Source organism: Diorhabda sublineata, chromosome 2, assembly GCF_026230105.1.
Source record: "Diorhabda sublineata isolate icDioSubl1.1 chromosome 2, icDioSubl1.1, whole genome shotgun sequence".
Classification (NCBI taxonomy): Eukaryota; Metazoa; Arthropoda; class Insecta; order Coleoptera; family Chrysomelidae; genus Diorhabda; species Diorhabda sublineata.
Genome location: NC_079475.1, coordinates 27,693,341 through 27,720,602, shown reverse-complemented (window position 1 = coordinate 27,720,602; position 27,262 = coordinate 27,693,341). Strand labels below are relative to the sequence as shown.

At 29.3% G+C, this 27,262-nt stretch overlaps 1 protein-coding gene across 2 annotated transcripts in view; it reads right to left on the bottom strand.

Annotated features, from left to right (window-relative positions):
- Positions 1–15,169, bottom strand: part of LOC130452935 (Krueppel-like factor 5) — a 101,943-nt gene extending 86,774 nt beyond the window's left edge. For both annotated transcript variants that reach the window (XM_056792474.1, XM_056792475.1), the window contains exon 1: positions 14,835–15,169. In XM_056792474.1, the coding sequence (XP_056648452.1) occupies positions 14,835–14,876 (42 nt within the window). In that variant the 5' untranslated portion in view covers positions 14,877–15,169. The remainder of the gene's footprint in view (positions 1–14,834) is intronic.
- Between the last annotated feature and the right edge of the window lie 12,093 nt (positions 15,170–27,262).

Genomic DNA, 27,262 nt, shown 5'->3' with positions numbered 1-27,262 from the left:
TGATGAAACAGTTGAATATTTGTTAAATAATAATTTAATTGCTCCTGTTCTAATCTCAAACTAGTTGACCTTTAGTTTTATATCGAGAAAATTAAATCCATAGGTAATTAACTAGTAGTTAATAATCAGAATTTTTAATTATATATGTAAAGTAAGTAAATTATTAACTGTTAAGTTGATACGTTTTTACTCCTTCAGCGTTTACTAAGTGTGAAAAATAATATCAGGACTAATATATGTGATTAATCTTGTTTGTATGTTTTTATTTTGAAAAATTTAATTACTAAACTAACTGAATTAGAGGAACCTTGGGAAACACGACAGACAAATGATATCAGTGATACATAGATAATATGTGTTTGATTTTTTCAACTTACACTTAAGAATCGTTAGAAACATAGTATGACAACTATAATTTCCTTTTTTAAGATTAGTAAGTGGGTATTGATGTGAATGAAAAACCATAATATTAGTTGTTGCTTCAATGTCAGCAATTTGAGCAGTATATTATCACCGAATATTAACTGTCGTTCACTAGGTTTATTATAGGCTCCTCCTTTGTTATGCCTATCTCAGTTGAATATCGGATACTACTCTTTTACAATCGCTCGAAGTCACCATTCGTAAACCGGTTGTCCGTCACAACGAGTCGTAGAGAAAAATGCATAAATATACGGAATAATTCCAGAAAGAATCTGCAATATAATTTTGTCCCGTCACTGAATTTTCTGAAGTGCTCAATTTTTGTATAAAAAAATTTGTGACTGTAAACTTATGCTAGAGTGTCAAAATATTTCCTTTAACTAGGAACCTAAATCAGGATTGCCTAGAAAATTTTTTGGGCAAGAAATTGTTGCGGAAATTCGAGAAATCCAACCCCAATTCAATTTTGTAGGGCCTCCAAGATCGAATTATATCACTATTTTGTTTTTGATAAGAATTCGTAGGGTCTTGTTTTACTTTTTTTGTAAGTTGTCTCACCATTTAATTTATTTCATCATTTTATTATTATTATATTCTGATTTCATAATAAGTTTTATTAGATTTATCTGCTTTCAAAATTTTGAGATCTCTGTTTTGATGGATAAATTCTTTGGTTGTAATTATATTTTGGGGTTTGATATTTCTCTGTTGTTGCTAGTTTTCCAATTTATTTTTCAAATTAGTGATAATATTACAAGTATCAGATCTTATTTTATTCTGAATATCGTTATTTAGATGATTGGTGTTGGATTCAGTATTACTTAAGATATTTGACACAGGTAATTTTTTTCACTAGAAATATTTTGTGCAAAATTCGGACCTAAAGATAAAACTTATTTCACTTCTTCTGGTATAACGGTATCAGTTAAATTTTAATTTCCTAATTGATATATATATATATATATATATATATATATATATATATATATATATATATATATATATATATATATATATATATTGAAATGATCAGAAATCTAAAAGCAAGTAGGTACATAATGAAAATTTATAATTTATTGAGATTATTTTTACTAAAGATAATAATTAAACTAAAGGCAGAAAATCGATAAAAAAAATAAAAGAAATTGAATTGATATTTGCAATTTAATTAATTATAGTTATTTTATATATAAGGAATTATTTATTAAAAATGATATATTCTAAAAGGATTGCATATGTACAAATCATAATTTGTATCATAGAATAATGTTATTAATTATAAATTAATATAAAACTTAGTGGAAGATTGATTTTTTTTAAAAAAATATATGAAACTGTTGCCAAAATGACCCATAATAGTGAAAATTCATAAACTATTAATGAAATAACAGTTATTTAAAAACATAAATATAAGAACTGACAAGTGTTTGAAAAGTGACATTGTGAGGAGACAAGAGCAAAGTCTAGTCAGTCATATTATATGGTTGCTAAGGAAAAAAAAAGAAGGGGATTATTATTTATTGGAAGAAGAGTATCAGCAGAAAAGAGAATGGGGAGTGCAAAGTTATAAGAAATAGAAGTTAAATTTGAATCAAAATACAAAATAATTGCGAATTATTAAAGATGAATGGAAGATAAATATCTGGACATAAGAAAATCACAGAATCACAATTCACAGAAGTAAATGCAAGTTTTAGATCTGATATTGCAAGATATTATCATCTCAGTTCAGTTCCTTCACGTATTATTGGCCAATAATAATAATAATAGTAACAATATAAAATAATTTATAAAAAAAAAGGAATATTACCTATACTTACTTTGACAATGGATAAAATTCCTTATTTGTGAGGTTAAGATTCCTTTTCCGTAGAAATAATATGAATTGTGTAGTATAATTAAATTTTGTTCAATGTATCATATGTAATCCTTGCACAGAAATAGAACTTCTTGATTATATCATATAAAATTGACATAATTTTTTAGTATTTTCCTTATATTGTACATCTAAATAATAGGATATTCATCTGAGTCGATTTATAACAGAGAACTGTGTAGAATTATTAAATTAGAGGAACGGCTAACTTCAGGTTAGACTCATAGGCGTACTCAACTACATTTTATTAAACTTTATTTGAATTAAAAATAATACAATTAACTTTTAACATAAAACTTTTATTATTTATTTATGCCAGAACTCAAAGAGAGAATGAGTTTCATGCCCGGCAAATAACATGCTAGCGACAACAATAGAAAAATAAAAACAATAATAAAAACAATAATAGAGTTGAAATAAATAATTACAATATATATATATATATATATATATATATATATACATTTCTTATACATATTAATAATAAAAAAATAGGCAGCGTTGCATGGTCCAATCAGTTGTTTCATTAGAGATGAAACAGTTTTGATTAGAAATTCAACCCTTACAATAACAATTTATCGCAATGCAGAAACATCATTGGGCCTGCTGTCATAAAATAAAATTAAGTACAAAAATGAGGGTATTGCCATTTAATAAGATAAATGATGACGTAATATATCTAAATTCGGAGATAACGTATCTTATACAATATCCATTTGGAACATCTTAATACGATCATCTCGTTTTTGCTCCTGGTTGAGTAAAAGATTACATTACATTGATTATATTTTTCCATTAAATCATTTTTTACAATTTTCTTATTAATTTGAGTGTGAAGTGATAGATATTATTTTGTAAGTAATAGATGATACACGATTTTTCACAAGGACTTCAAAATTTGTATATTCACAGGATGATGCACACAATGAACAGGATGTTAACAAACATAAATTAGTTAATAGACTCGATACTATCGTGCTTATATTAGAGACAAAAATATTCGTATTATTATAACTGTAACCTATAGTATAGCTTTAGTCAAACCACAAAATTACAAAATTTGTGCCATTGACTTCGAGAGAAGTATCGTTCAATGAAGCATCCTTAAAAGAGAATTTATAAGGAGATAAACCTAAATCAAATATAAACCCTTTAACTAGTTGAAAATATAATATCAGAACCGGCGGCTTTTGAGCAATGAAATCCAAACAATTCTACAGGTTAAATAAAAAGTAACAATTGTTTACAACCTGAAAGTAAACGTGAAAATAAAGTATATTATATTGACATTTCAATATTGAAAAATAATTCATAAGTTAAAAGCTTTATCCAATTTTTTCAATGTTTCAGAAGAAGATCGAGTTTCACAGCGCAGTTGTAATTTTAATATAAAGATATATAATTACGGAGGGTAAAATAACTCACATTTGTCACGTAATGGAATGAAAATAGTTAATTAGTTAATAGTGTGCCAACTTATTCATCAAATGAATGCGTTTTAAAGCAATTGATTAAAGAACGAAGGTAGTTTGAATTTTTATAATTTATCAAGAATATTTGATGATTTTTATTATTTTTATTATTATAATTTCTTTCATGACTCACAATTTTGATTAAACAATAGGTTTTCAGTTTTTTATAGCACAAAAAAATGAAAAGTACCAAATAATTAAAGTATAAATCAAGTATTTCTACTTTAAAGCAAATCTAGGCTTCATGAGTGTTCCTTGTTTTATCTAAACCGTGTAACACCCAGGATTCACGTTTTAACTTCAACAAAACACTAAATTATATTCTTCTAATTCAGGATGATCCTTGTGAATAAATCATAAGAATTTTAGGTTTAGCACATAATATGTGCTACTCTTTGTTGAACTCTCTTCAGGAAGTTTAATAACATGACAACTTCAAATTAAAGACTAGTTCATATTCAACGGAGCTCCTACTCTCATCACTAATAAAAACGTATTTTATTGGTTGAAATATATGTAGTCATATAAATGTTTATGTAATTTGACGATAGCATTAAATTAATATTAATTTATTGGTTCACATATTATTCCTATTATATCTAAGCATATTCATTCATCAATATTTAGAAGCAATACAAGGAAAGTTCGTGTATTTTAAATTGAGCATTTGAATTCTTAAAATAAATTATTTCGCATCACAAATATCGATGCAAGTTGAAATGTGTCTTCAATAATTTCATGAATAAGTTTCAAAAACTATTTCTAATAAACTATTTAACCTATTTATTAAGTTGACAGATAAATTTACTTTACGAAAAGTAAGTTTGACCTACTTATTAGAAGTATCAAGGGTACATTGTGGATATAGTTTGTCAATTATGACCACGAACTAAATTATTATTCGCTGAACGTGATCCAAGAACTGATTAAATGTCAGTAATAGGAGTACCGCTGCCGCTTGATTTAAATAATACACCATGGAAGGAATAAATTCCTTACTTCAAAAACATAATCATTGTTAGCTTGTCATGATTTTTTTTGTAATGTAATAAGATCCAGAAGTAGTGGTGACTATACATGAGAAATCCTTTATTCGTAATCTTGCGATAAAATGCAATTTGAAAAATTCCGTTTTAAAAGAAGCAAAATATTTTCTGGTTTAAATAGGTGTGTTTATATGTTTTTTCATACCAAGCTATTTTTACTTCATGATGCTTTAAATAAGTAACAATGTCAACGACGCAGAAAGCGGTTTGTACTTTATTTAGTAATAAATATTATAGCCAAGGATCAATTTTGCAACAAATACTGAGCTACATAAATAATAATAACTCATTCTTCTGATAAAAGAACAATTATCTTAAACGATAGTCTTGCATGCGAACTTGGGTTGGTAAAAATCGAGTAAGGTATAGATAGACAAAGGGAAGGCATTTATAAAAACAAAATTTTGCAGGCAACAGATCATTCTATGAAAGCCTGAATAATTGATTCTTACTGAATAAACACATCATCTTATCACCATATTCTGGAAAACGTAATAACCTTTTTCCTCTTAGACTGCTCAATATCAAGACATTCTAAAAGTTATATGTGCGCACTTGTTAATTGAATTTCTGCAGAACTAACTACCCCGTATTTTTTAGACCCGATAGAATCCTACCTATATAATTGATATTAAAATTTGCAAATGATCTCGGCAATATGGCATCGGAGAATATTTATTCTGAACGTCCGATTTGGAACAAATTTCACGAAACGTATGCAATGAATAATACGAACAACGATGGTTTCCAAGGCGTTTCATGTTGTTAGTTTATCAGCATGAACCAATGACGACCCCACATGAAATAATCGAGATAACCGCATGTCTTTAGATGAAAATTGGCAACTTCATTACTCGAAATCAGCTTGCAGTCTTGTTGATCGTGACACGATCTTAGGTTTCAAGCCTCAAAATGGCATTAAATTGTGCATTATCCTAGTTGTAATGGAGGATCTGTTGTTGAGTGGTTTAATTCCTCATGTATCATGTTAAAAGTTTGCCTTATAGCTGGACTTAAGTTTCCTGTCAAACATGATGGTTTCCTTTATCGAACGTAGGCGACTTATAATTTCTACTTGTGTTGTGCTCTCCATATACTAAACTTTTCGTCTATAGCGCAGTACCAAGGATTGCATAGTCTATTAGTCCATTGAGAAAACGTCATTTCAAAATTTTGTATAAAAGGTGTTTCCTTAAATATTTATCTTTTAAAAATAATCACTGATTAACAACTTGTATTTCTTTTCAAAACCCCAACGAATGAAATGTACTCTGGAGGATGATATGAGATCCTATAGCCAAATATGTTTTAAATGAATGGAAATAGAAAGTGAAACATTTTTGTTGATTGAGTATAGTGTCAAAATATTACCAGTAAACATTCAATTTAACATACTTAATGTATATTTTATTCAATATTATATAATTATACCATTATCCCTTCTTGAGAATATTTGTATGAGGATACGTGTATAACAAAGAACTAATTCTATCAGCAAATGTAATAAACTGACAAAACTATTCTTCATCTTTAACTAGATTATTATATAGTCGCTACTACATATTTCTAATAATTGTCTTTCTTTATTGAGATATTAAAACATTTCAAGAAAAATATATATTGTATGTTATTTGATTGAAAAGTCGTGATGGTTGATAATAATTTCATGAAAAACAAGCAATTAAAATAACTAAATGAAGGTGTTGTTGGAAATAAAAAAGAATCCTGCGAAATTATATTTCTCTTTTTAAACTAGTTTGTAGGTCAAGTGATATTTTACGATGATTTTAGTTGAAAGAAAATCTTTTAAGATATGTATCCAACAGTAACTGATGGTTTAAGATTTAGGTTGACAATCATATAAGCTCACTTGTGTAAAAAACAAGGTGTATCTTTAGGAGGTTTATGTCCAGTAATAAATTATAATGAACATATAGAGAAAAGAGAAATAAATAATATACTCACACGTAGTAACACTTAACATCTCTTTTCTACTACTCCCTACATTTCCTATTTTATTCCTAGTGATAATTTTCAACTACTCGCACCGATAAGTATGACCATATATGAAAATAGTATCATGATCATCACAACATTGTCGATTCAATGAATTTTATTTGATTTGTAAGATGTGAAATTTCTCTATACTGAATATGCTGATATGTATAATCATAAGTTAAATATTCTGTTTTAAGTTGCTTTTCATAAAGAACTAAGATTCAATATTTACATTATGTTCTTAAGATGTTCGTAATAACTAATATTTTGTTTGTGGCGATAAAGTTGACATTTTGAAGTTATTTATCAATATTCAAAATAAATCTACCCATTTTGTTACATAAATGAGTATGATTTGGAAACAATTCCTATTTTTTCTCAGAAAATGAAAAAAATGAAAAGAGGTTCTTAGGTTTCAAATGACCAACGACATAAAACGTTGATCGATTATTTTAAATAAGAAACAATTGTATGATATATGAAGGATTACGAGAATAACTGGTAAAACATGTTTGTCAGAAGGTAAAAACAGTTTAAATTCCATTCAGCATCTTATATATATATATATATATATATATATATATATATATATATATATATATATATATATATATATATATATATATATATATATACTTTTAATACGTTGTACGATTACCATGTTTATGGAAATTAATAATATTTTTATTTGAATACTTAAATTAGTTTGTATCCGAAAATCTTTCATGCGTTTTAGCAATTACTTTCAAAATTAAAAATCATAATAATGAGTCATATATAATATCTATATTCTCAAAGAAAAATCCTTTACAATATTTATATATTTCAATCAATTAATATTACTTTCGGCAATTTCATCATTTTGAAAAAATATTAATTATTTGCTTAACAAAACTCTTGCTGAACTTCCAATTTGAATATGAGGTCTATGTGTACCGTTTAAAGTTTAATATTTTCATAAAATTTTAATTTTCTTATTTATAGTTGCTTTTCTCAATTTCCTTTTTGAATCTGTTTCATAGCTTCCATATTCTCTATTTACCCTTCCTGTCAGTAATAATATCAATCATAGCCTCATGTAAAATTTATAAAATTATTTCGTCTCTTGAATTTTGCATTTTAAATTGAATGTAGTATGCAACTAACAGTAGATCCAACCATATACGCATGATTAGTACGAGTATTTGAAAATGGTCGAGATTAATAATAATTTACCTTGTTCTGATCGGCCAAGTCTTCGACAAAACTTTAGATCACTAAGTTCAAATAGTCATTTGAGGTTGAGTAGTAGCTGCTAAAACTTATGTATCTTCCAAATGGATTAATATGGATAAAGTATTACATTACGTTGTGACGAGGTGCTGGCCAAAATAGAGCTCATCCAACCAAAATATCATTACACTCTTTCCAAAGGTCATATTGGTATTTCAAGACAACACTTCTGTCGATAGAAGACGAAAAAAAATTGCGAGTGCTACAGTCGAAGATTTACTTTCTGACATATATTTCATTGATAGTTCTTATATTTACAACTAATACCAGAGTGAAATTATTTGCAATTTTACGCGTCGCTTTCAACTACTACCTTTAGACGGAGATTTTGTTATAGCAACCATTCATTTTTATATTAACCTACACGTATTTAGTAACAAAAAGTTTTAGAAAAATTTTTAAGGAAAGGCAGGTTGCTACGCAATAATAGGCACTCGACAATGCGACGATTGAAAATCAGCAAAATTGTTCATGTATTAAATGAAACTTGAGTTATGGAATACGAAGCTCACATTTATTTTATATTAAAAGCGAGATTGATAATTATATTGATAAAATAAATCTTCAAAATATGAAAGTTCGCTATGTTGAATACTAATCATAGAACGATGTCACTCTAAGTAGACAAATTAACAAACCACTGATACTCTGCTATTTTATTTGCGACTCTTTTCATGAAGTAAGAATTTATATTTATATTTATATTTTGTTCAGCAGAATTCAGAAATGTAAAAGTGCTCGAGTAAGTACCTCAATAATATACAGATACCTAGACTATATTTCATCTAATAGTAAATAATACAATCACAGTAATTTGAGTAACAAACATAACGAAATCCTTTTTATATTTATTTGATAATAGACTAATATCAGAGTTTATGCCTTATTGAAATAAGATCTCCAACAGTATATTAGTTATTTATGTAAAGTGTGTAAAGTAGCCTTTTTTCGACGAATATGCATATCATCACATTTGCCTACGGCTCATGCGACAATCACATTAGTCGAAAGAAGGCCATTTTTACACACAAATTGCATACAAATAATATAATATAATAGTACGTGAAATTTTACGCACTGGAATGTGTGTCTTAAGTACGTACTTTACGCACAGAAGTAGAAAAATACTATTTTAGAATCTACAAAATAACTGAAAAATTCACGTCGGAACTTGTCTCAAACTAAATTTTTTTTTTTCAAAAAAACAAAAGTAACTTGGGGATTTTGCAGATATGCTGGCGCATTGAGGACTTACACACCATCTATATAATTTTAAATTCATATTAAATAAATCGAATTAATGATATTATTTAATTGGTATTTAATATTAACGTTTTAAATACCTAAAGGTAAAGTCATTAGCGACGCCCATGACGAGTGTCTTGTTTATTATGAATTTTTAAATAAAAAAATTTTGTACCTATAAAATCTCAATTATACGGAGAAATACATCATGTGTTGTAAACAATATACGTCTTCGAACATTATGGGATAGTTTTTGAAAATCTATAATCATGCCTATTTTTTTCATTCTGATTTTGTGGTCACTAATGTTTTCGTTGTATGTAACTAACTATACTCAGTAGCTTTATAATTATATTATTATTCTACTCCTTATATTGTAAACAACGCATTTTAACACTAATTTGAATGAAGGAAGTAACAATTACCAAACAAGTATCGATCACCCTTGACTAAGTTAACTTAATGACGGGTTGTAAGTTTCTAAGTGAGTGGTAATCATTTATGCCATTAAAACGTGTATTTTGTTCACCTTATATTTTTTAAACTTCAATCACAAACATTGGAAATATCTTGAATTTCGTTTTCATCAACAACGTCAAACTAATAATGAATTAGAAAGATTAACTTATATTAAGTGATATGAATATTAGATAAGTAATAGTACAATTATTAGAATTATGGAAATAATTTACATTTTTCTCGATGTCTAGGATACTTAAAAAAATCTATGTTATGAAAAGGGTGCACTTCAGAATGCAGTGTTTACACCACAAGCTTGATGGAGGCTGTAATACAGCACATGTCTGGTTAAAATAGGCCAAAAGCACGATTTCTTTAACTACAGTAACAGTCTCTGTGTAGCACCATTTATTAAGTATTGTTACGTCGCCACATACATTTGCCTCGATTTTTCTGACAGCAGTGATTCTATATAAATTTCGCTGTTATAAAAATTAGTATAACAATTTAATTTCTCTTAATCTTTAATGAGAGACTGGCAGCTTCACGTTACTGATAAAATAACATTGCTTATGTAGTCTTATGTAGTTTAAGGGATGTATCTTTACTTTTCTCGAGCTTCACTACCAACTCGGGCGCAAAATGGTTCTTTACTAGTTGTTACTTACATCTATTTTGGGTGAATAACTTATACTTTGGAACTAATGGTCAAATATTTTACAATGTCTTACTCATTTTATCTCATTAATATGTCAGGGTTGGATGTAAGGATAGCACAAGTCACCGTACTGGGTTTTCATTTGTACAAATAAATATATTCCTTATTATTACTATTTTCTCAATTCCTATACTTGATACTTTCCAATAAGGTGAAATTTAAAGATTACTACTTCTCCCATATTTAAGTTGTACTTACACCATCAATATTGAAGAGTCCAGTATCCTATTTCTTTGACATTCCGTTTACCTAGTTTCCCGATTTATGTTCACAAAAAGATAATAAAACCTCACATTTATACATCTAATAATTCCAAAGCCATTTGAAATTGAAATTATTGAAAAATTGGTCAAGTAAAGTAGTAGTAGGATTTTCTACCATTAATTAATTATGTTTATGTCGTGAATAATTAGTTTATTTTATTATATTATTTTAAAATTTAAGCAAGTTTACACAACAGGAAAGTATACCGATATGATGAGATGTTCAGGTGATCGTAAAGAACTTATGACGAGATTACGTTTCCAAATCGCGACTGAATTACCAAAATTCCAGTATAGAATATTGTGAAACTTTTCGAAGAAGTGGGTCAACCAAACGTCTCTTAAATCTGAGAGAACAAAAATCGTCACTAATGATGAAAAATTCTTATGCAAAATTTTGTAGAAAATACATGTACAACAAGTCGTAAAAGTGTATGATGTAATGTAGTCTGTAGTCATTATAAAGAGAAATGAGTTTCATCCTGAAAAAGTAACCCTACTACAATAAATTTATTTGAAAATTATAATAACGGCAGAATGCAAAAAGTAGATGTAGATTTTGCAGGTGAGATTTATATTACGTTTATATTAAATTGTACAGTTAACCGTCAAAATTATAGATATTGTCTTTGAAAGTTAATTTTTGAGTGGGTATTATTCTTTGCAGAAGCCAATTTGAACGGACGAAAGTATTTAGATTTGTTGAGGAATCAAAGAGTTTTTGCAATAATAAATGTAGTCGGTTACAATTTCATTTGCATTTGGTTTCAACAGAATAGTGCATTCCCTCACCTTAGTAATGCTGTTCGAAATTCAAAGTTTTTCAAGACATATAAATTGGCACAATAGTTTGACCACATTTACCGATTATTCAACATTACTCTATTGTTTCTGAGGATCTGCATGAACACACAAATAGAATACTGATACATGGATACAATCAAATAAAAGTATGAAGACAATTTGAATATCTAATTATATCCATAAGTTATTTGTTCGTGTCAATTATTATTGTATGATCAAATTTTTGATTAGCAGTATAAAAATACAATGAGAATTATGCACTCTTGACAGTTGTGTTTGTAGATTTATAGATTATGCAAAATTATATAAAAGGGCTAATATTTAAAAAAATATATTAATAGGTAATTTTGGAATAAAACTACATCCTGTATATTTAAAATCGACTTCGACAAATGGCCTTAATTATTTGGAAAAACTTTTATCAACACTTTTTGAAATATTAGGAAGTTACTTCATGTGTAAAAATTTCTATTATTTCATAATACTTTTTTACGGTATAATTCTTTCATAGGTTGTTAATACACCCCTATATCATCATAGGAATTTGATGAAAACTGATTTTTGGCTAGGCAGATTAAATTAATCAGAAATATCTGACATGAAAATATTTTCAATCTCTGCCGACGGAACTACTATTCAAAAAATATAGAATCGAATTATATTTTTTGTTATTTGTCAATTTTCTTTTGAGCAAAATGTATACAATTATCGGCAGTTCAAATAAATACATTGATAAAATTTTCATTTGCAATTAGCATTTCAACATTTTCGTACTTTACATGAAGTGCAGTGTAGAGTTTAAGCATCAAGAATCATGGATATATGGTGAAAATTATAACAATCATTACCTTAGTTGATTTGCAGTTTTGAGAATATTGCTATTGATGCATAAAAGAAAACGAAAAAAAAGTTAAACTATCATTTTTCATATCAATAATCGTAAATTAGTTTAAGCTTGACAGTCGAGTTCAGCATCGTTTTATATATTGTTCCTAATACCAACGTAAGAGCCCAAAATTTTTATTACCTTTTTTATAGCGATATTTCTCAAACTGATCCACTTCAGATAATACAAATATTAGGTTAACTTATTCATAATTACATAGGAAATAAAAGCCTACGCGAATCCAGATTCTCTGTAATAATGCAGTTATCTAAACAGATCTGGGTATATTACATGTTAAAAAATTTTAAATGACCAGTATATCTTTTAGGTATATCATAACCTTCTAAACTAAACTACTTCATAAATTCCACACATTAAGCTTCTTGTTATGTTTTTAACTGTTATATTGTGTATCCCAAAATTGATTTGGATAATAAAAATAATAATGGGCCTTAAATACAATTTTCATACTAAACTAATGGGTGAGCGTTGTTGCAGTTGAACTCTCTTCCAAATATATGTTTGTTTTTTGCAATATAACTGTAATAAGTCCCTCTTATTTGCCTGTTTTTATTTGATTTCATCATTTTTTGTCTGTTGCTAAGAATTAGTACCTTTTTTATGCATACTTTCTTTCTCAGTCTTCACCTTCCACCATTTTTTAATAGTGTTAAGTATCTGTCTAACTAACCTCGCGACAGATCCATCCTATTCCATTTAATTTTTGTGAGATTTTTTTTCTATTTTGCATTTATTTTTATACCTTCTTTTTCTAAACTCTTCTAAACTGAACACCCCTATCACATTGATAATATTATTTCAAAAACTACTCATTGTTAGCCCGAATGTTTGGATATATTAGTTAATTTGTTTGTATATTGCGATTATTATGGAATAAATTCTCGTAAAAAATCATAGTATTTAATATAGCATAATTTAGCGAAGTTACATATTTTGAATATGTTTTCTCATATACACATTTCGTATCTTTTACTGAACACACTTCCACTAAATATATGAAGATAAGCGATATCTCTTCTAAGTATACTAATAAATGACTTTGAATACATTTATTTGACTCTTTCAGTATCATTCTGAGGCTACAAATTTTCACAACCGCTCTGAAACAAGTTTTATTTCCATTCCATGGCGATAAAAAGGGATAAGTCGACACTTTAATATTATATTCTTATCAATTATCATTGGGAATTGATGACATAGTAAGTGGAGAGTCAGCTTAGGTACAGTAATTAATGATCTTATTGACCATGCCTACATGATTTTCGAAATACCATTTTATAATTATATCTATGACTTACAGTGTATGGCTATTATGATTTTCTAGATAAGTTTCACAGCTGGTGGATTAAAATTAGCAATCAAGATAATATGAGAGATATTCTTTAGTCTTAACCCAATCCAAGAATTCTTCTAGGTAGTAACAAATAATAATCGCAACCAGCAGATATTTTGTTTTGATTTTATATCAACCATTTTTGTGACAAATATTGAAATGTGACAAAATATATTTCCAAACGATTAGTTGAATAATTCTATATGTCAATGTTTGTTTTTATTTTTGGAGATGTTTTGAACTACCTCAAAGTTGTACAGAACAAATTATTCTTTGCTTTTACAAACAAAAAATTTTAATTCATTTATTGGAATGAACCTGCAAATTTTATTTATTTACTAATTATTTTGAGTTTTGGTCATTGGAATCATTAATTAATTATCGTTCATGTTTGCATGATTATGGAAATGACTATTACTTATTTTAAATTTTCGGTAGGTATATTGTATTTCGAATTGTGTCAAATACAAAGTTTAATAGATACCATTATAATCAAACAGAAACAAACAAAACATGAAATTAACAATTTTTTACTTCATTAATAAAGAACAAAGTTATATTTATTTATTGTTTAGTGGTTCCGTAAAACGGATTAATATGAAATGTATGTGTGAATATTATCACACAAATTCGGAAAAAAGTTGTGAAGTACGTCCTAACATACAATAAATAAAACTTTTGCAAACTCTTTATAGGTATTTTGATTATTAATTTATTCAAACTATTGAAATATACAATTCTGTAATCGTCACATAAAACAAGGATTAAAATTTGTATTTTTTATTTTTATTTCAATATGAAAAACTATGAAAACATTTGTTAAAGTATTTAGAATTTGTTAGGTTCAGAGATTTCCTAGACAATTCATAATTTCATAAATATAAAATTCAATAATTCTTTGTATTACTAAACAACTTTTGGCAAAATTTTCATTATTCCTTCAGAATAAACTTGTCCCAATAGAAAAACGGTATGTTACAACGAAATATTTTTGGTAATACAAAGTTGAAAAACTTACAAGAAACATACTAGGTTCCAGCACCATGTAAAAATCAGTCATCAATCAGGTTATCGCTGAACTAACAATTTTGTAAATATAACCATATCACAATTAAAAAAATCACTATTAAATTCTTTCAATAGGAAAAATATAAACAAAATCCACACCCGCCACCATAAACGATGTCCATTATGCCGTTTCCGGGGGTAAATTTCCGTGAAAACTCATCGGTCACTTTCACAGTCGCAAATTCGTAAACTCGTCGTGGACACGCGCAAGGCGCAACTTACATAGAATCGCGCATCGAGCTTCGAGTGTCACGACCTGACTGGAACTGACGCGAATGGTCTCACGACGTGCAATCGCCGAATGGGATGAATAGAGGGAGGTCCAGGGACGGCGCAAGCCTATTCACTTTTGGCATTCACACAGAACTACCACTTATGGCCGCGTAACAGTTAAAATTAAATGAGCATATTTAACTGATTATACGGACGTTTAAATAGATAAATAGCGATAGCGGTGTGTAAATTAAAGCGGAAATGTTTTGAAATCTCTCAGTAATCGATAGTTTTGATGAGATGTTATAAAACTAGCAAATTAATTCAGATATTCTGAATACTTATTTTCTCCTCGCGTTTCTGATTTCTCATTAAAAGATTTGTTATGTATAAAAACAAATTATTTTTTGAATGGTACAATTTATTTTGCGTATAACTAGATCTGAGGTAGGTATCGTTTTTTGCCCAGTTATTTCACCTTGAACGCTGACGAGTATCTGCAGTATTGTTTTTAGGTATTTAGGTTGATGGCTAATTTTTATATTGGAAATATTAACAGGATTTGCTGTGTCATGAAAAAACCGCTGTTCAGGATATCCTGGGAAATTACGTTTAAACTGCAAAAAATTGGTAATTTTAGTATTTTACCAATACTATATTAGCTGATAAGTCAGATATGTCTCTAGTGTGATTACATCTATCTTTATAACGTGATTCAATGAAGACATAAATAAACACTGATATTTCAGGAGGTATTTATAAGACATACCTACATTAACAATCAGTTTGTGGTCAAAAATTGATCATTCATAAGGCCGTTATTACGTTGACACAACTGCCATCTACCCATGTGAGCAATTCAAGTTTTTTATTCAATTTGCCGAATTTATCAACACGGAAAATTATAACTTCAATTCCCAAACTTCAAAACTTGAAGCAGGTAGCAAAACAAATAGAAAAATGAGGAGGTCAATAGTTTATTGTATGAAAGCGATAAAAATATTGTTTGATTTTATATTATTCATCCAATTCATTGGGCAACATCACGTTTTTACAATGAAACAACATTGAGTGAAAACATTTTTTCAAATGTATAGGGATCGGGAGATTTTCAATTAGAGTAACAGTCAATACATGCTCGATGATATAAAGCCTTATTTTTTAGTAAATAGAGAGACGTGCTGCAATACAAGGCTTTTATCTGAATACAACCTCATTTTGGAAACAATTGAGAGTTGAATAAATTCTAATTGAGAAGAACAACGTATTTTCTTTGTACAAAAAGCATCCAGACAATTTGGAATTTGGTGACTTAATTGGCTTCCGTTCCAAAGCATCAAAATTAGAGCTTCATTATTTTACTAACAGGAATTACTTCAACGCAACCTCTTCATGTGAAGAGTTTATATGCGAACCTTTCACGTAATTCCAATTCATAGATACAGAATTCCTCATTTCCTTTCTTATGGATGACAATACATACTTAACTAACATGTATTCGGTGACTGGCTTGTAATTAGAAAATTTAAATCGATAAATCATATGATTTAATTTTTGAATTCTTCTTTACATACTCTACCCGTCATACTATCTACCCGCCACATTGATTTGGTGAACAATACGACAAAATCTTCATTAATGACAAAACCAACATCAATATCAATGAAACTAAGGAATTCAAATACGAAATCACTACGTTTGAACCGTCCTCCATAGATCTGATCTTTCTCGTTCATTTCTGCCTCCATAAGTCATTACTGGATGCCCAAGAAATATGAGAAAAATACTCAATTATTTTTGATTTTTAGTTGAATATACTACACTACTTAGTACATGGGTACATCTTTCATTTCTTTCGCACACAAAGCAATCTTTACAATATCAAATTCTTATTTTTTAAATCTACTCTGAATATCGAATTAACTGAAAATATCAAATAGTCTTTTTATTGCTTTTATAAAATATACTCTTGACCTCCAAATGCTTCATCATTGTTTCTAGTTATGATTCAAGTTTTTGAGGTTTGGGAATTTGAAATTATGATTTTCCGTATTTACGAAAAATTATTTTGGTAACACGTTACATATTTCGATAAAATGATCTAGTATATAGAAGTATATATTGCAGGAATATGACGAAGTACAAAAATACTTCATTGTAGCTGTTGATTTCGTGTAACAATGGAAGACAGATCATTTTTTTATTGCTCCTTGATTTTTATAGATATTTTTCCTTCAAAAAGGGTATCAGATTTCTTTGACTTCACTTAAATGTTTAGCCTGTTCAACGGTACGTTTTTATGTAGCCATTCTAATTCCAATTTTACCTCGGAACTTAAATTTGTTTTGTGTAGGTTTTGCCTATGTTTATCAAGTGTTAATTTTTCGCTCCCATATTCACCTACTTTTTCGACAAATTTTGATGTGTTTTAAAATATATTCTAATATAACTGTCGGTGATTAAATATCAAGTATGTATCTATAGTATCTATACTTCTATATCTATTTTAAAACCTAACTGAAGCTCACGCATTTGTTTTGGTGTGAATTAAATTTTGGTCGAGGAGAGAGTAGTTTCAATAATTTGAAGATTTTCAGTGAAATGATTAATATAAATTTTAAACGCTAATCAATGACTTATGTGCTGTTCTGATCAATGACCTTTTACTGTGATCCATCATCTTATGTTCTAATCGATGATGTTCTATTCTGATATATGATCCTTTCCACTTTTCTGTATTTTTTGTCTGTTTTGAAGCCAGTTGTACACCATTAAAAGAATTTCATAGGAATTTCATTAACGACTTTCCTATTGAACAATTTTGGGCTTTTTTCTATAGCTTAATACAATCGTATCTATTATTGAACCTAACCAACACTAACCTCATTCTTCATTAACATCAATACGAGTTTCACAGCTGCTTGTGATGTTGCTCTGGACAACATCTCTTTCGCACACATTTCACGCTTTAATGATACAATAACAGGAATGTTGAAAAAATTCTGGCGGATATGTCTTTAGTTACTATTACACGGAATTGACTGAATTTCAATTTTCTATGTTCACTTATATTTGAGCAAAAGTTCAGATTTAACTAACAACCTTGTAGATATTATATCTTCGAAAAGGTTTGACTAAGGAAATATTGTTGAAGGAACCCAATTGTAAACGGAATTGTGTTTAATCCCGAATTTGGTCCATGAATTTAGAAGAACCCTGTATTTATATAATATATAATCAGTACAATGATAACTGTCAATTGGATATTCAGAGATTTATAAATATAGTAATTATGGGATTAAATCAATTACTTGTAATAAATCAATAAATAACAGACGTCAACTTATTTCACTTTTAATAAAAATCTCTGTAAAGGTATGTACCTAGAAAAAGATTAGAAAGTAAAGATATAAATTATTGTCATTATACAGAACATATATGCTGGTGACATGCATCACTGCTAGAAGAAATCATTTTTCCTCTATGTAATAATTCCACTCCGAATCAGTAAAATTCTCACATAAGAATGACAATTTTTTTGCAATTCTTTTCTACGATGGATTCCTACCTCAACCTGAAGATGTGACCACCCAATACAAATTGGGAAATACATATGCACCTGCGAGATTCTCATTAAAGTTTCAGCCGTTTCTGTTTGACTATGGTATAAGTGAATCGTTGTGAAGATTTTTCTAATAATGGAAAAAATTGAGTATCAAGCTGTCAATAAACATTTTTTATCGAACGCAATACGCCTTCACAAATGAAAATGGAGGTAGAAATTTCCTTTGGTGAGACTGTACTATCATTTACAACTTTAAAATTTTAGTCAGTTGATTCAAACATGGTAATATCGCATGATGGCCAATTGCGACAACTAGCGATATCATCGAAAGAGTTCACCAAATTGTACTAGACGTTCGTCGAATTAAGGCTGGAGAGATAGAAGAGGCCATCGGCATATCAAAATATTGCATTTGCCATATACTGATCTAAAAATTTTGCAAGCGTAAGTTGTTCGTGCGTTGGGTGTCACATTTGCTCATTTCGAATAAACATTGCCAGTCTTTATTGACGCGGTTTAAGCAAAATAAAAGTTTTTGCTTCAGTTCTGTAGATGGTACCTGGATCCATCACTACATTCCGAAAACTGAAAAACAGTCCAGACAATGTTTTTTGGGATAGACAGGGGATTGTGTTAATCGACTATCTTCAAAAGGTAGAACAATAACAGGGGAGTACTACGCATAATTACTGTACAATGTGCTTTACCATCAGGAAAACGCATCTTCTCACACTTTGGTGTTGACTAAAATTCTCAAATTACATTTTAACTTCGTTAAACCTAACCACCCAACGTATCACCAGATCTATGCTCAAGAAATTTTTTCATGTTTCCTAATCTTAAAGTTTGGATTTGGAAGGGTTAAAAAGGTGAGTTTAACTTAGGACTATGCTGAAAAATAATCACGGAAAAATGTTTTATTTCTTTGTTTGGTGGGAAACTTTTCAGACAACCCTCGTTGAATAAAAACTCGAATATATTTGAAACATTACAATTTACCTGAAACAATTAAATCAAAAAAGATTGCAACTCCTACTTTTAGAACAATTATTATACAATTTACAACTATAAATTTCAGGATTAACTTGATTAGAAATATGTCTGGGATTTTAAAGCGGAATAAAAGTCGTAATAAAAATTATGGAATATTTAGCCATATATTATATCAAAAGCCACAGCATATCTTCAATTGATCCTATGCCATTTGAAAAATTTGAATATAAAGTGAACGCACACTTAGCTAATATTCTATCTTCTTCCGGAATTTCAAATACCGTCTTCGGCATTTTCGCTTAGTTAAATGTTGTGACGGTGGGGGCTCCTTAAAATGTCTGCATGATTGATTTGCGCGTTTTTCACCTCTTCGTGTCTAATATGACTTTCCCGAATTTTAATGAGTGGCTCGAGAATTACTGGGTTAACAATAACTGAGCTATACTATCCAACATTATTCCAGTGAGGATCCTGCTATAAACGATTCCATTTTGGACTTCTTTTTGTTTTTTAACTGCTTGTTCCCGTCGTTTGAAAAGTCGGATTATTATTTATTTTTCAAACTGACACGAATCCAAGAAGATATAATCCATATAAACAGAAGGTATAAGTGAAAGTGTATCTTTGATATGATACCTTCCTGAAAGTGTGAAACCATAATATTACAAGACGCTCATGCAAACTGCATATTGCGACTCGTATTTTTGGTGTAAAATACATCTAAATGTCTTTCTGTCTATCCATATTTACGTCACTCATCAGATTCATTACTATCAGAGTTCTGGTTCTTTTCGAAAATAAAAACTGAGAAGATGACAGCCAATCACACAGAATCCTTTGATGGTGAGTTCAAATTTTCTGCTACTTTCTATTTTGCGTTTAATAAAACAAAATCACTGTATTTTTAACCACATTCCGTATACAGACTTCATTTTCTTAGCATGTTGAATGCTTCTACACAGATTTTGAATAATATATTCAAAAAAAGTTGTTTCTCACATAAAACAATAAAGAAAATGTACTTGTGTTTGGAGCTATCATAAACTGACATTTTAGATACAACTCCCATTGATTGTCAAAATATCACATTTTAGTTTGAAAATGCTTGTGGCTTAAAAGTATAAATTGATGGTTTTATCAAGACGAATGCTGTTAAATAATAAATATAGGCAGAAATAGTACATTATGTTTCTGGGAGTAGAAGGCTATCATTATTGTACCATTTTTTTTAAGCGTAAAAATTATACGTTGAAATTCTTCTTCTTGAGACATTTTCACAATACACTTTTCAAAACTGAAAAACACCAAATTAAATGACAGTTCCTGCCTACATGGTTACAACGCCTATAATAAGACGTTGCTATCGTTTTACATTATTTTGTTAAAAAATCATTGATTCGTACTAATTTGTGAAAGTATATGAAAGCAGATAGCATATTACCAATTTATAAGCAGTTTCAGTCAACTCAATTGTTATTATCTTTTCCGCAGTTAAATGAAGAAGATAGAGCAACTTGGGAATGTAATTAGAGGCACTGGATAGTTTTTTGCGAACACACGAACAGAAAAAATGTGGGTATCAATTTATATTATATTCTAAAGTCAATCCAAACGAAATAATATCATTACCCAATACCTTCTAATGAATAAAAGCCATTTTGAAGATAATTTTCTAAATGAATTTTTCCTATTTTCTGAATAAATAGATGAATATATCATATTTGTTTTTGAATGTATCGCTAACTTGTTGATTTCTATTACCTAAACGTTCTAATTTAAGCTCATAATACAACTGTTTTTAGAATGTAACTTTACTTAGAGTTCAATAATATACGAGGATATATTGAAAAATTCTTAGCCTATTATAGAACCCCAAACAAAATTTCAATGTCAAAATATTTTATTATTCTCCTCTTAATTGGATATATTTATTATAGCGAACCTGTAATGTCTCTAGACCTTTAAAAAAATGTTTCTTCTTGCTCTGCAAACGAGACCTCCACAGCTTTTATTGCCTCCTCGTTAAAAGAAAGTTTACGACCTCTTAAACTTTTTTTTCAGTTAAGGAAAGAGATGATAGTCGGACGGAGCCAAATCTGGCGAATAAGGGGGGTGTTCTAGTAATTCAAACCCTAAATTACGAATTTTTTGCACGGCAACATGATATTTGTGTGCAGGGGCGTTGTCCTGCTAAAACAGAACACCTTTTGATAGCTTTCTGCGTCTTTCTTCGGTCTTTTGTACCATCTTGACAGAATCTACAAATACCAAAGATAAATTGGATCGTCTAATATAATGGATTTAGTAATTTATTCAAAATATTTTTGTTAGCTTCATTTATATAATTTGAAATTTGAAAAAAATCTGTTAGATACAGCAAAGTACGGTTCACATTCATGTGTATCAATGTGCCCCCATAAAAATGTCAAATATTTTGAACTAAAATTACATAGGTATTTTATTCTGACATTATAAAAAGGTACGCCCAACAAGCCCAAAACTGAAAGATGGAGTTTAGATAGAGAGAGGGTCAAGACCTCTATATATGAAGTTACTTTGAAGGTATTACATATAAAAAAAAGCCGTAAGCAGCAAAGTTCCATCACGAAAGTCGAATTTTTCGTCAAATGAAGAATTTAACTAATACACAAACAAATATTTCCATAAAAGGAATTTCTTGGAAATCATATCAAATCTCATTCTTATTTCTTTATTTGGAAAATTTGCTATTCCTCAATAACTTTTCATTTCACAAGTTAACTCTCTCTCTCTCGAATGAAAATTCATAGTTTCAATAGACCCGGTGGTCTTGAACCCTCTTGTTCAATTCCAATATCAACGATCATACTCGTATTATTCATTAAATAGGAGGCGGTTTTTCAAAGAAAAAATCGACTAAAAAACAGGCGAAAAATAAGGTATCACATGTACCAATCTACAGCATCTTGTTGAAAATTTTTTAGAAAAGCTACTCAGAAAAACCAAACGTCATCTTCTAATTTGTATGGGTCAAAGTAAACTGTTGCTCAAGAAGAGGAACTTTTTTCAGAAAATTTGTTGACTTTCAGCAAGATGCATTATCGGTTTTCCTTATGAGTATGCAGAATATTTGGGAATATTTGGGATTCAAATATCCAGAATTATTAAAAAAAATCCTGCTATGATAGATTGGGCAGCAGGATTTAGAAACAGGAATCAGGAGCTCAGCCTAAAAAGTTCTGAATTTAATAAGACAGATATTGATAAGTCTTACTGACGCCTAAAGTTTGGAATGAAAAAAACAAAGCCGTTTTTAAGACCAACATAGACTTCGTTTGGCAAACAGCGGCTGGATGACTACATGATATACAAATGCCTCAACACATTCAACGCCAAACTTCATGCAATAATGATAATCCAATCCTAATTATTTGTTAGTCACTTATTTCTATTGAAGCTGTCAACTATTGTCGCGATAATGGGATTGACTATATTTCTTTGCCACAACACACATCACACAAATTACAACCGCTGGCTGTTAGCGTTTTTGGTCCATTTAAAAGTAAACCAAAAACAGTATTTAATGATTGACACATTCGAGTTATTGGTAAGATATTATCTATATAACATTGCTGAACTTTCAGATTCTGCCATTTTGGAGTCTTTTACATCAAAGAACATCACAAGCAGCTTTTCAAAGCCAGGTATTTGGACATGCAATAGACTTGCACTCGGGGATGATGGTTTTGCACCTATAGAAATTTTCAGTGAGAGTTCCCGAAAGGAATACAAAGAAAATAATCAACAAATAGAAGGACAGGAAGAAGCTTTCGTTTATCGTAAATAAGTCAAATTGAAATTATTAATGACAGATGTAACAGAGACGTACTCTGGTACGGATAACCAATCGGATTTTGATATTTTTGAGGATATTGTTCCACCTCTCAACGTTTTACCGCTTCCAAAGGCTGGACCATGCTACTAGACTAATATACAAGGTCTCCAGTAAAGGAGCTGAAAGCAGCAAAAAATTTATTGGTACTTACAGAAACTGAAAAATCGAAAGAGTAAAAATTCTGTCTTCATTCTAATTCAATGTCATGTTTGGATTCCAGTGAGAATGAGTTATTGAAATTAAGCGATTATGACGATGATGAAAGGTCAGACGAAGGAGGTGAAAAGTTTGACATCCCTAATCTTGAAAATATAAATATTGGGGATTTCCTTCTTATTACATTTGAAACGAATCAATCTGTATTCCATTATGAAGCAAAAGTAATTTCTACATACAGTTTTAATGACTACCAAGAATATCCAAAGTCTTATATATTTGTTTTTCCTTTTGTAGAAGATCAAGCAAGCATTGATTTCAGAGATGTTGTTTAACGCTCGCCTTAACCAAATTGTACGGAAAGCACAGATCAAGCATCTTCTATGTCTACTGTCTTCAGTTGATTCAAGTGCATGCAATGTGTAATAAAAGTAGTAATACAAGCGTGCTTGATAATATTACTTAATACACATACACATATATACTGCTTTGCTAAAGTATTAGATTTTTTTTCGATTGTTTTTATTTTGCTTTCTGAGATTTATTTTTTTAAATAAATTGATAGTCTATTATAAAAAATTCAAATTTTCCAATTGTTAATTTGGTCAAGTTTCAAGTATTTTTGTAAGACTGATTACGATATTTTTACATTAGTAAAGTTTTACTCCCATAAAAGTGGTATGATTTAAACAATTCCATACAATCTTCTCTTTGTATAAAAGTGCCCCAAATTATGTGTGCCCCGTTAGTGGGGCCAAATGATTTAAAAGCCATGTTCTCAAAAACACGTATTAAAATCATTTTTTCTTACTGCTCCAACTATTTTCATCCTATTATACATTCAGCTAAATGCGGACTTGAAGATTAATCAAAAATATGATATTTATTCACATATTATTTGACTTATGTACCTATATGTGAAGTGAACTGGTGAGTAAACATATAAAAATCAACTATATCGTAGATCCAACCATATCAGTTGACATAGATCTGTAACAGTAAAGCATACTCATCAATTCTTCAGTTTTAAGACTAGGCGTTAATGAATTTTGAAAATTGAGATGTTCAACCTTTGTCATACACGAATTTCGTCAAAAACCTGGAATTCTTAATCTAGCTAAATGAAAACTGCGGAACTAAATTTAAGATAGGTATCAGGTCTTCGTTTCCCTAGGGCGACAAGTCCCTTCAGGAGTAATCAAATGTATGAAACATGGATATTTCTCTAGAGCTTCATCTAGGTTAATAGTTTAGTTTTCTTCTTTCGTTTTTGCATCTCGATTTTTTTATTAAATTATATATTTAATAATAATTAGAGTTATTCAATAGATTCATTTGATACTACAATTATGGTTAACTAGGAAACTTTTATCAAGCGACTGACAGTACCAGTTGCTCACGATTAGTTGTTTTCATCTCACGTCGCATTGCATCGCATGGGAGGTCTCTGATATATTGACCCGTGTTTTATAAAACAAACAATTATCGCGCGTTATTTATATTCAATGACGTTGTATCGCGTCGTCCTAGTGGGACGAGGACCTAATACAACTTTAACCAAAAAATATATCATTTGCTGTTTTACTCCGAAAGATTAATTTCGATAGATAACACGTTAATAGAAAATATGTCTCCATTTTTAGTAAGTGCAGAAAAAACTTACCTTTTGCGAAACTGTCGAAAAGGAATTAAACATTATTATATTAACAATTTATTCAAAATTTTGTACTGATAATCACTCAATTACATATGAATGATTAAGCTTGATATTTGTATATCAAAACTAATAAAAGTTGTATGTTTATGATTAACTTATTTTCATACTCGAATCTGTTGGTTGCTATCTATTTATAAACTTCTTAAACTCTTCAATCCGCTTATATGGTAACTATTATACACTTTAGGATGTAGCACCATTCAGTCTTAAGCATACGGGTTATGTAAATTTTAGTTCTCAAATCATTAAGCCGTAAGTATTCGGTGTTTCAAATCCAAATGAAGCTTCGGTACTTTATGAAATTATTATTCTATATTCAGAGAATATTCGTAAGTATATTATTTTTGTTATATGAATGAAAAAACATAATAACTAACGTGAAAGAGCAATGATGCCCATATAAGGTGGATCAAAACTTTCGTCGAATCTTTTGAAATTGAAAAAAGTATTCAATTATCATTAATTATGTCTCATACTAAAATTTTATTCGCGAGGTAACCATTTCAGATTATAAATCTGAATTAATTACCAGTTTTTTACTCCATGTAGTTAGACAAGGGTTAGACAACTACTTCTAAATGTAAATTATCTTGGAATGATCTCGTATATTATATGGATCTTCTTTTAATAGAAATGGCAGGTGATTCAAAATTAAAAAAAACCGGACAAGTTATTCTTCCATCCTATCACAAGATCACCCACAATTTCAACCCATGTGGATTATAAGTTGCATAATAATGAAAATTTGCCGATTTACACATCCATTTTTAAAAAATTTGACTCATCTTCAAAACGCACCAAATGAAAAAATTTTTCTGGTGATTAGTTTTGAATTGGGCTCAATCAGATGCAAGCAAACAATTTTTGTTAGAGTCACTAGTACCATATTATGTCCATCATATTTTTTTGTAGGAGAATTTACACTAATCATCCTGAGTATTTCTTTTTTCATTAAAAAAAATATGAAGTGGAGGCGATAATTACTAGGTACTTTTAGAGGATAAAATATACAAACGTAAACGACTGGCATTTTTGTGAAATTTTTTCAACGTTATGTTGTAGATTAATAATTGATTATGGCTTCTAATAAATACTAATAATTAATTAATATAATAACACTGTTTTATTCATCTTTGGGTATGGGAAATGCTTAATAAAAATTGAAGAGAACATAAACGCTGATTAATGACTTTTGTTGTTGAAGACTTGACTTAATGATTAAAAGCGGACGCCTTGAATTAGAATATTGAGGTTTATATTAAAAAACAATACATTAAAAAACATCTTTTCATTTATTTTACCAACCAATTAGTGAAAAACTGGAGAAAAGATAATAACATCAATGCCAAAATTGCTTCAAATTAAGTAACATACAGATAAGATACCAGAAGTCACATTGCCACTCTACGAAATTAGAAATAAAATGTTTTGTAGTAACAACTGATTCAAAGCTATAGTACTAATTATGTATTTCAAGTTTTAACAAACGAAAACACACACAGTATCAAGTTCACTTTACCTCTCAATTGGACAAAAAAAAAATAAATAAATGAAAAATAAATACCCCTGGCAAAGCTAATCATTTCTTAAGGCCGTACCTGAGCGAGCAAAGATAGAAAAGACAACAAACACACTTTGTGTCTGATAAATCGTCTAGATTATCAGAAAATTTTAAACGAAATGTAAATAAGCTCTTGCGAGGGACAATAAAAAAAGCAGACGCCTATTAAGTTATCTGCAGGTGACAGTTGCGACCGGTCAGATTTAATTTTGTTTCGACTAGATTCTCTTTTGTCCATTTTAAAGCATGCTTTCAGTGTGGGAGTTTGATCATAGTTAATGTAATGTGAAAAAGCTTAG